At 54.9% G+C, this 11,961-nt stretch overlaps 1 protein-coding gene across 3 annotated transcripts; it reads left to right on the top strand.

Annotated features, from left to right (window-relative positions):
* Positions 1-1,139: 1,139 nt before the first annotated feature.
* Pofut2 (protein O-fucosyltransferase 2) lies at positions 1,140-11,226 on the top strand. 3 transcript variants are annotated; one of them, XR_003712250.1, is made up of 10 exons: positions 1,169-1,332; positions 2,432-2,682; positions 4,329-4,473; positions 4,700-4,810; positions 6,279-6,345; positions 7,170-7,295; positions 8,232-8,412; positions 8,571-8,694; positions 9,664-9,817; positions 10,162-10,278. XR_003712250.1 is itself a non-coding variant. In XM_028773927.1 (9 exons), the coding sequence occupies exons 1-9, from the start codon at positions 1,202-1,204 to the stop codon at positions 10,313-10,315; spliced, it is 1,290 nt and encodes a 429-aa protein (XP_028629760.1). In that variant the 5' UTR covers positions 1,140-1,201; the 3' UTR covers positions 10,316-11,226. The 3 variants fall into 3 exon arrangements, 1 of the variants encoding a protein (XP_028629760.1); XM_028773927.1 differs by lacking the exon at positions 9,664-9,817 and having other exon boundaries at positions 1,140-1,332; positions 10,162-11,226; XR_003712251.1 differs by lacking the exon at positions 9,664-9,817 and having other exon boundaries at positions 8,576-8,694; positions 10,162-10,268.
* Positions 11,227-11,961: the final 735 nt, after the last annotated feature.

The raw sequence follows: 11,961 nt of genomic DNA, 5'->3' as shown, positions 1-11,961 counted from the left end.
CCCTGCTGCAGCTTACGGGGCAGCTCCAGCCAGTGTCCGTCATAATAGAACAGGGAACTGTCAATCAACAGAAACTGATTCCAGAGTGGAATACCACTTGTCACTCCTAGCAGCAGTATGTGGGAATCCCAGTTGTCCCACATCTTCAGCAAGGGGTGTTTCCCAAGCTCATCAAGACACCACCCCAGCCTTTCCCCTGTCCATCGTGTGTTCGTTTGTTCTCCCTCTCCTTCCCCCCTCTGCACGGGGGTCATCTACATCTCGAGGTACTCCCAAACTTTAAAGATCTCTCCACAATCTGTTAGGGTGGTTATTATATTCTGAATGCTTTCTTCCAGGCTCTGCCTTTTATTTTTCCTACCCCTGCCTTTCAAGGTTTTACTTTTTGATGAAGCTCAACTTATCTCTTTAATGCTATGCTTTTCCGTCTTTGTGTCCATCTGAGACTCTCTTTTTTTTAATCAGATATCTGACTATTAACAGCAAACAGTAGTAGCTTACGGAGTCTTTGGTTATCTGCCCCGGAATCTGTATGTTAGTCTGTATGTAATACTAACTCCATGAGAGCATTACACCACTTCAATGGAGTCTGTATAAACATTTGGTTTTAGACTTGTCCACGGCGATGCAACTTAAAACAGCAAAGCCACAGTCACTCCACAGGCATTTCCAGGATGGCTCGGAAGCTCGGCAGGCACCTCACTACGTCCATCATTCCCGGTCCTCCGACCCCAAAAGTGCTCGTTGCACCCCGCGCTAGAGCCCTACGCAAAACCGAGAGCGCCCGACCAGTACCTACGGCCATCCCCGCCCACACCCCGGGACCGTACAACACCCAGCAACAAGAATGCCTGGCGTCGTGCTGCTCAGCAGGTCCTGGAAGACACCAAGCGATTCTCCCTGCCCTCGGGTCAAATTGCGCACCGCGCAAAGCGGACACTGCGACTCCGCCGGGCCAGGCCGCCGCAACGCCAGCGCAGAGGAAAGTAGAACCGGGAGAGCGGGACTCCACTGAAGACCCGCCCACCCCCAGGCCCCACCCACGGCCACGCCCACATACCCGTACCGAGGACGACGTGAGGCGCGTGCGCACCATGGGCCTGGTCGCGTTGCCGTAGCTACTGGAGACGCGCTCCGCGGGGCGGAGAGGCGCGCTTCCGGAGCGGGGCGCGGCAGCCGGAAGTGCGTGGCCGCCGGGGCCATGGCGGCGCTCAGCGTCGTCTGCCTGCTGCTGGTAGCAGCATCCTGGCGGCCGATCTCGGCTACAGGAGAAGAATTCTGGCCTGGCCAGTCGGCGGCGGACATCCTGTCGGGGGCGGCATCCCGCAGACGGTAATTGCGTCCATGCCGGCCAGCGGGGCTAGGCTGGGCAAGGCATCTGGGACAGGGTCAGCAGCGGGCTGGGGGCAGCGGGGCTGCGCGCGCAGGCTGGGAGTGAAGGCTGTGTGGCGAAGGTCGCCCTGGCCTTGATCTGAGCTGGCCGTCTGCTCCCGAGAGATCGCTACCAGAAGGTCCGGGAGTGTAGGTGGAGTCCGGCTCTGACCACCTCAGGCGTCCTGTCCCGAGGCCCATCTTAAGTTGCAGTGAGACAGAAGTTCCTGTGGGCTGTCGTGGAGATGCTGCTTTCTCTGCGGCCGCTATTCCCAAAACTGGAGGGTAAACCAGGGGTCCGGGGCAGACAAACCCAGTGACGATGTGACTGAAGCTTGCCCGCTATTCCGTAGAAAGGAATCTTGCTTTGGCGAGGCCCTAAAGTTTTAGAACCCTTTTCATGGAGATTCTACATCACTTCTTGACTTTCTCAAGTGTCGTTAGTGGACTGTGGAGTTTCTCCACCGGCCAGCCAACCGGACCTGTAATATCACAGTGGGGCTTAATCAGAATCTTATCCTATCTTCTTCACTCTTTTTATTTTGAAAATGCTTATTTGTCATTTAAAAATAATCTTTGTTAATATAATGAGACTGTTGTTATTTTTCAACGGATGAATGAATACTTCTGGCTTTAGCTTCCATCACAGGAACTGTCATTAGTTTTAATTCATAAACCAGCTTTGTCCAACCTGTGCCCATTGGCCACCTACATCTCAGAATAGCAACGAGTGCAGCCCACCATAATTATCGATGACATCATGTCTCATTGTCAAAGGTTTGATACTCCTGCGTAAACAACTGGCTATGGGCCACCTCAGTGGTTTTGTTGGGACTGTGAAGGAGTCTTTGGACTAGTCACCGTGGGAATGGCTGTGGTACTGATTCTCAGGCTTGGCCGCTGAGGTTCCATTGACATTCTGAATTGTCAGAGAGTGTGTATCTGCTGTTGGCAGTCATGAGCCCTGCTGGTCGTCACATAGTAACTGTCCTCTGTAAGCTGGAGTGGCTGCCCGTGAAGAGTGTTCACAGCTCACAGCCTATGCCTTACTCCCTCTCAGGTATCTTCTGTACGATGTCAACCCCCCAGAAGGCTTCAATCTCCGCAGGGATGTCTATATCCGGGTGGCATCCTTGCTGAAGACGCTGCTGAAGACTGAAGAGTGGGTCCTTGTCCTGCCCCCATGGGGCCGCCTCTACCACTGGCAAAGCCCTGACATCCATCAGGTCCGGATTCCCTGGTCGGAGTTTTTTGACCTCCCGAGTCTCAATAAAAACATCCCCGTTATAGAGTACGAGCAGTTCATTGCAGGTGAGGCGGGCATCATCAGGCTGGGAGACTTTTCTGATGTGGATGGCTGGCGGCCTGGTCCAGCCTGCCTGGCACTGGTTCCGTGCTTTCTCTAGGGAAGCGGGTCTGAACAGCCTTGGCAGGTGTGGTCAGTGAAGGTCACAGGGTGTGGTCAGTGCTGACGAGAGAGCAGCTGGAAGGCCATCTTAACCAAGAGATACACACCAGTGTGTGCATCTTGTGGGATCACACCACGGTGCTGAAGGAAGAATCTGTGAAGAGGCCTTTTGTTTGACCTCGCCCTGCTTCCACTTTTCGAGAGGAGTCATGTTTTCCTGAGCACAGGGGTGTTTAGAGTTGAGCGTGGCTTTGGTTGGAAGACAGAGCCTGTTTTGCTGCTGCACTGGAGGCCCTGGGAAGGAAGGGGTTCATTTAGAGCCTGGCTGGTAGCATGATGTACATCAGATCCTTATTACCCACGACCTCCACCCCTGCCCAGGACTGCTGCCTATTTCCAGAATGTTCTCTATCCGGCTCACATCACTGTCGAAAGTTCTGTATTATACTGGGTCCTAGGAACACAAGGGGCATTTTTTTCTTACTTTTTCATTCAGGCTAAAGATGCAAAAGTCAGAACATTGTAACTGCTGCTTAGAAGACATCCTTTCCTGGCCCAGCTCATAGACTTGCTGGAAAACAAGAGTTGGGGGGAGAGATTGGGTTTTTAGGGTGCTGGACTCACCCAAGATAGCCTGGCCTTTGCCTGAGCCTCAGTCTCAGGTGCCTGGAGATGCTGCCGGTGCCTTTCTGTGGGGCAAGGCTCACTGTGGGAAAGGCATAGAGATGAAGCCCCCTGCCATTTGGTATGGCACCTGGAGGCATAGGGCTGGATCTCCCCACTGCCACCGAACCTCCCTCCAGCAGCTGGAGTAGGTCTGGGGAAGCATACAGGGAAGATGGTGCCCGGGCCATGGGCCTCCTGGGAAGACAGAGTGGCTTTACTCACGAACAGAGCAGAACCGCCGGGATAAAGCTGTTCTGGGGCTAGCCCAGCACGCTATGAGTGAGGAGTGTGAGGGGAGCTGCTTTAGCTGGGGCCACGGGTCCATCAGCCACGCGCAGACCTCGTGAGGTGCAAATCCAAGGACACATCAATCGACTTTGCTGCTTACCATAACTGGGGTCGTTTTCTGCACAAACCCTCATCGGTACTTTGGGTACATTTGGGGGTTAAGGGTGAAGTAGACACGCTGATAGGACATGCTGGGGTCTTGAGGGGTGGGAGGGAACAAGCTTTGGGGGCGAGGGACATATCCGTCAGGTGAACACATGCTGGCGGACAGTGCAAAAGGAACATACAGGAGGAGGGGTGAGGGTAGATCTGCCCCACTGTGTTAGGGTACAGAGAGTTAAAACGGATGGCAGGGAGAGGCCAGCGAGACCTCTGAGTCCCCCTCTGTCCCCCGGGCCCGCATGCTCATACCACTGCGCATGCTCTTACCGCTGATTTCCGCCGTCTGCTCTGGAAACTTCTCCGAGCCTTTGCGGGCTAAGGAGGGAGGCCTCAAAGAAATCAGTGACCGACACCCGTATATGATGCACAGCCGCACACGCATGTGCAGCTGTGGTCGCTGCTGTGTGGCACGCTCTCTCGGGGTCTCTTTCAGAGTCCGGCGGGCCCTTCATCGATCAGGTGTACGTCCTGCAAGGTTACGCCGAGGGCTGGAAGGAGGGCACCTGGGAGGAGAAGGTGGATGAGCGGCCCTGCATAGACCCTCCGCTGTACTCACAGGACAAGCATGAGTATTACAGGTAGCACGGTGGGTACAGGCCCCCACACGGCTTCTGTCAGCCCTTCCTTCACTGCCTTCTGTCAGGGACCTGGGACATGTTGAGCTCTGTGGGTTTCCTCAAGAGTTTTAGAAGAACCCGGTTGCCCGTGGTGCTAGCCCGTGCGCCGCAGAGCGACAGGGAGGTTGTCAGCAGGTCCCTGGGTGAGAGCACTCCGGCTGACGAATGGCCGGGCTCTGTTTTCCAGAGGTTGGTTTTGGGGTTACGAAGAAACACGGGGTCTGAATGTCTCCTGCCTGTCCGTCCAGGGGTCGGCTTCCATCGTCGCGCCTGTACTCTTAAAGAACACATCTGCTCGGTAAGTGCCGGGCCTTCCACTGGGTTTGCGTTGTTCATCACCTTCTCAATTACCTCAGCAGGCCCCTCCAGCTGTGGGATGCCCACCTCCACAGCGGCGGGACCAGGCTAAGGAGGGGCTGGAAGAGGCTGGGTATCCGAGAAGAACCCTGGAGAGACTCCAGGCTGGGGTTGTCTTCCTGTGCTCTGGCCTGGTGGGTGTGGTCTGAACTCCCTGCTTCAGTAAAGCCATTTTATTTACCCTTACCCTGCCTTCACATCCTGTAGCCTGAGCAGCCGCTACAGACGTGGGAGGTCGGACCCACTTGTGGTTTCCTTCTGCATTCGTCTTTGGGGTGCTATGAGGATCCTAGCCCGGCTGGGATGTGTATGGGGGCTGTGAGGAGGTGACCAGTGGAGTGGAGGCGTGAACCGTTGTGGGGCTCAGGGGCTTGGCCAGAAGGTGGAATCTATTGGTCTTGAGTCCCCAGGACTTTGAAAGTTTTGCCTGGTGATGTTTTGGTCCTTTCTTTCCTGAGGGCTGGGGATCATATAGCCCACCCTGTTTCCGGAATCAGGCAGCTGCAGTAGGTGGGAATAGCTGTTCCTACTCTCACGTGGAAATAGGCATAAGGAAGGGGTCCACCCAGAAATGCAGGTCGGGCAGGCATACGAATCTGTGAGGTTTGTGTCGTCACATCTGGGAGGAAGTGCCGGAGTGCCATGTCCCAGGAATATTCTTCCGGCATCCCTGAAGTCATGAGGTCTGGCCGTCCCTTCAGTTCCCTCACCGTGTCTAGCAGCTAGCTGTGAGCATCGTACTAGCCAGGGCACTCAGGCCACACTCCTGCCTTCAGGCTCCGCGTCACCTCACAGGCCTCCCTGGTCGTGATTCTGACTGCAGAGTGCCCAGCCTTGGCCTGGTTTCAACTGGTTGCAAGTCACCTTGGTGTCCATAAGTCCTCCACGTTCTGCTGTGGAGTTTCACTTTCTGTTTCCCCCCCACCCCCCATGGTGGAAATCTGTGGGGAGAGCACAGGCTTTGGACATGCTCACAACCTTGATCCCCAGGCCTTTTGGAACAAGATAGTACTGTAAGCTTGACCCAGGGAGACCCAAAGGGGTGGTGGCCCTCTTCCGTGAGTGAGGTAGTTTCCTTTGAAACAGGAGCCTCATGGGACCCACAGCCGCGTGCCTTGCTGTCCTGTCTGATAGGCGACAGAACCTTGGCGCAGCAGCAGACTCCCCTAGCTGTGTGTTCTGTTAGTGCACTGCCGAGCTCTGTGCTCCTGTCCTCACTTTCTTTCTGTCCTCTCCCTGCCCCTCAGAGCTCTGCATGAACATGCTGGATGTTCTTATTTAGAATCCCCAGCACCCTGAACCGTTGGAGTCCAAGGCTTTCTCTCATTTTGTGTTCTTGGAAAGTACAGATATAATTATTTTGATTCTTAGAATCGTTGAGGTCTTTTTCTTCCCTTACTTAACCGCAGGTCTGTGATGTTGGACCGAGCTGAAAACTTGCTTCACGACCACTATGGAGGCCGAGAATACTGGGATGTGAGTACCTCACCGCGGGCACTCTGCATTTGTGCTTATTTGGACAGTCAACAGCAGCAGCTTTCAGCCTCCATGACTGAAACTGTGGGCTGTGCCCAGTGGTTTGCCCTGCCCCGCAGCGAGCTCAACACTTTCCCTGCAGGACCCACCGCTGCCTTTTGTGTTTATGTGTTCCATAAACATAGTGGTCTTCCTTTGCCTGGTCCTCTCCACATCTGCAGGTGGCTGGGACACTTCTTTGGGTTGGGGAAGGGGACATTGTGTGCAGCGAGTCCTAACACCCTGAACCATTTCTGCCTGGGGGGGAGCGGTAGCCCGTGGGATTCTGAGGACACTGGCTAACCTGACAGGCGTCAGGCCAGGAGCAGCAGCTCTGCTTGCAAAGCATTTGGTTTGCAACAGAGACACAGTCATCCAGTTCAGTTTAGTTTAGGAAGAATGAAGCCCGAATCGAGCAGAACGTGAAGCCAGGAGCTGGGCAGACACCAAGGAGATACGGTCCCATGGTGTTGCTGGCCAAGGGGAGATGGTGCGGGCCAGCCTTGCAGCCTAGACAGGCCCAGCTCTGGGGCTGGCTGGGGTGGCCCTTTCCCGATCTCTGTGGGTGACACCACTGCTGGCTGAGTGGCAAGGAATTAACTAGAGGTCCCCGTAGCTGGCTGTGGTGTGGGCAGCAGGAGTCACGTGGGACCCGGTTGGGAGGGCTGAGGAGCCTGGCATGTGGCGCCTGCAGAAAGGGGGGTGGGCAGGTGGTAGACAGTGAAGCTGTGACCGCTCATCCGTCCTAAGGCCTGGTGACACTCAGCCCAGCCCTGTCCGTGCAGACCCGGCGCAGCATGGTGTTTGCAAAGCACTTGCGGGCCGTGGGAGACGAGTTCAGGAGCCAGCACCTCAACTCCACGGACGCCGCTGACAAGATGGCCCTGGAAGAAGACTGGACGAGGATGAAGGTAGCCATGGTGCTCTTCTTGGAGGAACTAGGGATGGGCTCTTCTCTTAAGCTAGCGTGTCTGACCTGTGAGTGACATTCCTCATCTGACCTGCAGGAGGGCTAGGGGCCCAAGCTTCGATAAGTTGTTGTCTTAATGCCGAGTTAGGGTTGTGACTCCTTCTTTTTCTTTCTTTTTTTTTTTTTTAAGTTTTCAGATTTTGCCCAGCATGGTGACACCTGCCTAGGACCCCAGTCTTTAGAGGTGGAAGCAGGAGGATTGTGGGTTCCAGGCCAGCCTCAGCTATGTAGGGAAACCCTATCTCAAAAAATAAAGGCATGCGAGAAAGGAAGGGGAAAGAAGGAGCGGGGAACCCCAAAGCAGAAGTAGGCAATGAAAGTTGAATCTGTCAGCATTTCCTGCGGCCTCTGCCAGACCAAGAGGAAGCAGGCCAGCCCACCTGCCTCAGAGCTCCTTCAGGCCTTCGGCCATGCATTGTCCTCTCCTGTCACCATGTGCACTGTCGCCTCAAAGCTGGGTTTCCCTCCTTGTCTTTCCCGTGGGCTGGCTGAGTGCTGTGGGCCCCTCCCCTGTGGTGCTGGATGTTAGGACTCCACCATATCTGCTCTGTGGGTGGTCTACACTGGTTCCAGGTGCTGTTGCTCAAGCAATAAATCGAGTTGCCTAGATGCCCCTGGCCTAGAACGTATTAAATTGCTTTTCTTTTTTTTTTCTAGTGATTTATTTTCGATTCTTATTTTGCCCCAATAAAGTATTTGTGATGATCGATTACTTCATGGTCTTCTTGACGAGATATCTGTTTCCCCCCAGGAAATTCTGTGTGGGCCTCAATCAGGCCTGGAGGGATGCTTTGGAGAGCACGGCCATCGGCTGCATTTCATGATACCCAGGTGGACTCTGGTCAGCCTCTTTCCGACACTTGCCTGTCTTTCGTAGGTCAAACTGGGCTCAGCACTAGGCGGCCCCTACCTTGGAGTCCACCTGAGAAGGAAGGACTTCATCTGGGGCCACAGGGAGGATGTGCCCAGCCTGGAGGGGGCCGTGAAAAAGATCCGCAGCCTCATGAAGACTCATCAGCTGGACAAGGTGTTCGTGGCCACAGACGCCATCAGGAAGGGTAGGCAGCCCTAAGCCCAGGCTCAGTCAGGCCACACACACACACATACACACACACACCCACCGTCGATTGCTGGACAGACGGCGGCATTCCTTGTGAGCCCTCCACAGCGTGCCTGTTCATTCTGGAGGGTCAGCAGCCTCTCCTTTGCCTCCCAGAACAGGAAGAACTGAGGAAGCTGCTGCCGGAAATGGTGAGGTTTGAGCCCACGTGGGAAGAGCTGGAGCTGTACAAGGATGGAGGCGTGGCCATCATCGATCAGTGGATCTGCGCTCATGCCAGGTGCCTGGACTCTGTGCTGCTCTCAGAGGTTCCAGTGAGCAGCAGCTGAGGCGGGTGGTTGGTGGTCGTGGCCCGTCCATCCTCTCTGTCCCCGTTTAGAAAGCTTCATTTCAGCTGGGCAGTGGTGGTGCACGCCTTTAATCCCAGCACTTGGGAGGCAGAGGCAGGTAGATTTCTGAGCTTGAGAGTTCGAGGCTAGCCTGGTCTACAACAACCAGGGCTATACAGAGAAACCCTGTCTCGAAAAAAAAAAAAAAAAAAAAAAAAGAAAGAAAGAAAGCTTCATTACTTTCTAAACTGTAACTTCCAGCCCACCTAGGGTTTCCTTGGGCTGCTGGGAACCGGAACCGTGGGTCTAAGCCCTTCAGGTCTTGGCACACGTCCTCCGTGCTCTCTCGTCCACCTGAGAGAGGTGCACTGCCCGGCTGCCCGGCTGCCCGGCCTCTTTGCTATGTTTGTGCCACTAAAGCAGCACAGGGCTGCCTGGGGCCAGAGGCCTCTGTGTCGCTGCTCCTGGAGTCCAGGAGGGCAGCTGGCCTTGCATCGCTCCCCTGTGCTTCAGCTGTAGGAACCTCGGGGTGGACTCAGGTTGGAATGTCCCAAGTAGAATGGGAAACAGAACAGAACATAACGTGTGACCTCCCGGTGGCTCCAGATGCCGAGGTGCCCGGAGCGTGCACATTTAGGGCTAGAAGGCTAGTGTGTGCCCACCTTGTCCCGCTGCTTTTCAATCTGTGACTGCTGCTTTTCTGCCGTGCTCTGGCCTCCGGGGGTCCCCGCTGACACCATCCCTGCACCAGGGGTAGGCAGCTGAGGGCCTCATCCTCCATCTGTGTGGATCTAGCTGTTGTCCGCTTCCAGAGATGGCTTGTTTAGCGTGCATGATGAGGAGAGTCAGGCCAGTCTGTCTTTTTTCCCTGTTAGTGCTCTCTCTGAGGAGCTCTGAGCTTGCCCGTTCTCTCTGCCTAGGGTCCTTCCCAGGATCTGCTGGACACAGCTGTCTTGGGAAAAGACTGCAACTTCCAGCATGGATAGTACTTCCCACAGCTGATTGTAGCTGCCCCCACCATCAGCACAGTCCACCCCGATGCTAACGCAGCCAGCCCGCCTGACGCCTCCACAGGTGGGGCAAGCATCAGGCCTGGGAGTTTCAGGATAGTCACGTGACACAGCACGCCAGAGCTCCTCTTGCATTGGTTGGTCACTTCAGTGCCATCAGACAGTATAGCAGTCTGGGCTGGCTGCATGGCTCTGTCACCCCAGGGATGTAAAGGACCCTGGAAAAGGGGCTCCCATAGCTATTGCAGCATGTCAGGGTGCCAAAATGGACACAAGGTCTGCAAGGCACTGTGGCTGCTAAGGTTCCATGCAGGTGCCAGTGCTGAGGGCACCAGAGCCTCTAGTGGGTGGGTGGGTGTGGCCATCGCATCCATTGCTGGTCCCAGGTAACGACTCGTTGCTCTGCAGGTTTTTTATTGGCACCTCCGTTTCCACATTTTCCTTTCGGATTCATGAAGAGAGAGAGATCTTAGGGTTGGACCCGAAGACAACGTACAACCGGTTTTGTGGGGACCAGGAGAAAGCGTGCGAGCAGCCCACGCACTGGAAGATTGCATACTGAGGGCCACCTGTCCACCACCTGCCAGTCACTCGGTCACAGGGTCGCAGAGGAGGCCCCCACTTGGGTGGCAACCCATCTAAAAGCCCGTGTTCCCTTAGTGTTCATGGGCCGACATCTACCTGTGTCTAGGCTCTGCCACCTTCAGGATTCACAACTGTGTCTTCTCTCAGGATCTGAGAACCCATGTCCCCATCACAGATGTCACATGTGTGCTAATCCAGAAACGGGAGAACATTTGTCAGCTCCGACACAGGCCTCTCAGCCACTTTCCTGAGCAAGTTGAGAATGATCAGTGTGTGGCAACGCCCTCAGGCGTGGATGCAGGCTCCTGAGGTGTTGGGGTGACTGACTACTGAGGTCACTTCACACACTGCCAGGGTGAGCAGGTTTTGCCTCAGCCTCCACCTGTGTGGTTCCCCTTACTAATTTCCTCCTGGAGCGAACGACTCGGGCACTGTTATCATCAGAGTGCTGGGAACCTTAGGACAGCCCTCGAGCCTTTCCAGTGACTCCTCTCACATGGACCCTCCCCCCTCCAGGCTCATTGCACACTGCTGAGAAATAGAATGGAGAAGTAGCAGAAATGGCCTTCAAAAGGTCACATCTGAGACACGCCCATGCTTTATGAAGCCCTTCCCTAGGCCTCCTGCTGCACCACGGAGGCAGAGTCAGCACAGCCTTGGCCAGGGCACCCCCAGGTCCTTGGCCTGGTACTTACCAGTACACCCCTCCCCACAGTGCTGTGCACTGAGCAGCCCCCACTCAGCTCCGCCCAGGTCTCCATCCCAAGCGCCGATGTAGACTCTGAGCACAGACAGGGCCCTGTGGCCCACTCAGCTGACCACGTAGAATCACGTATTTATTTTTCATTTGTACATCCAAGCGTATTAATAAAATACTTTTCCAAGAAAGCTGCGATCCTAGACGGTGCCTTTTAAATACCTTGTTTTCTTAGGGCAGGAGCTGTATCCGATGTGTAGACATCTGCACCTGTGCCTTTTGGGAGAATGAGGGGTTGTGCCACCTGGCATTGTGGAGCATGGGACCCCTGTTGAGTCCACAGAAGGCAGACTAGCCAGGTGTGACAGGTCAGCAGTGTGTCCTGGAGCCTGGGGTTTGGTTCTGTTTGTGGGGACCAGCATGACCTCATTACTGTCTGCTACCACCTGGTCCTCTGTCGGACTGTCTGTTAAAACTGTTAGGAGAAAACAATTCTACAGCTATAGAAAATCCGGAAATGCCATCCTCTGGACTCCCAAGGAGATGGCAGTACACCATGAGATATATTTCTAGAGGTGTGGCCAGTCCATCTGATAACAGCACTGGCAGGTACAGCAGGTTAGGAAGAGCACCTGGTGCCAGGACAGAACCTCCGCCTCTACAGTGGCAGCCAGTGCCAAGAACCTAGGGGCACGAGCAATGTCCTGGACCAGATTATCTCAGGATGGCGTGAGAGCCATGTAGCAAGGGTCTAAGCCAACACTCCATGTGGTCGTTGAGGACAGGCAGCTAGGAGGTTCTTCATGGCTCACACGAAACAGGTGGTTCTGTTGACATAAGCAAAGAATGAAATTAGTCTTTTGAGCTAGGAGACACAGCAGCTTCTCCAGGCAAAGCTGGGCAGCCTTGTGAAGCCTTGAACCAGT

This window comes from Grammomys surdaster, unplaced genomic scaffold (genome assembly GCF_004785775.1).
Source record: "Grammomys surdaster isolate TR1022 unplaced genomic scaffold, NIH_TR_1.0 237, whole genome shotgun sequence".
Taxonomy (NCBI): domain Eukaryota; kingdom Metazoa; phylum Chordata; class Mammalia; order Rodentia; family Muridae; genus Grammomys; species Grammomys surdaster.
This window is presented reverse-complemented; position numbering and strand designations above follow the sequence as displayed.

What these genes read in the sequence shown, in the direction of transcription:
- Pofut2 (XM_028773927.1), top strand. Translation starts at nt 1,202, where the DNA reads ATGGCGGCGCTCAGCGTCGTCTGCCTGCTGCTGGTAGCAGCATCCTGG. An exon ending in GAGGCCGAGAATACTGGGAT is followed by an intron (nt 6,346 to 7,169) that starts GTGAGTACCTCA and finishes CTGTCCGTGCAG; the next exon opens with ACCCGGCGCAGCATGGTGTT. An exon ending in AAGACTGGACGAGGATGAAG is followed by an intron (nt 7,296 to 8,231) that starts GTAGCCATGGTG and finishes TGTCTTTCGTAG; the next exon opens with GTCAAACTGGGCTCAGCACT.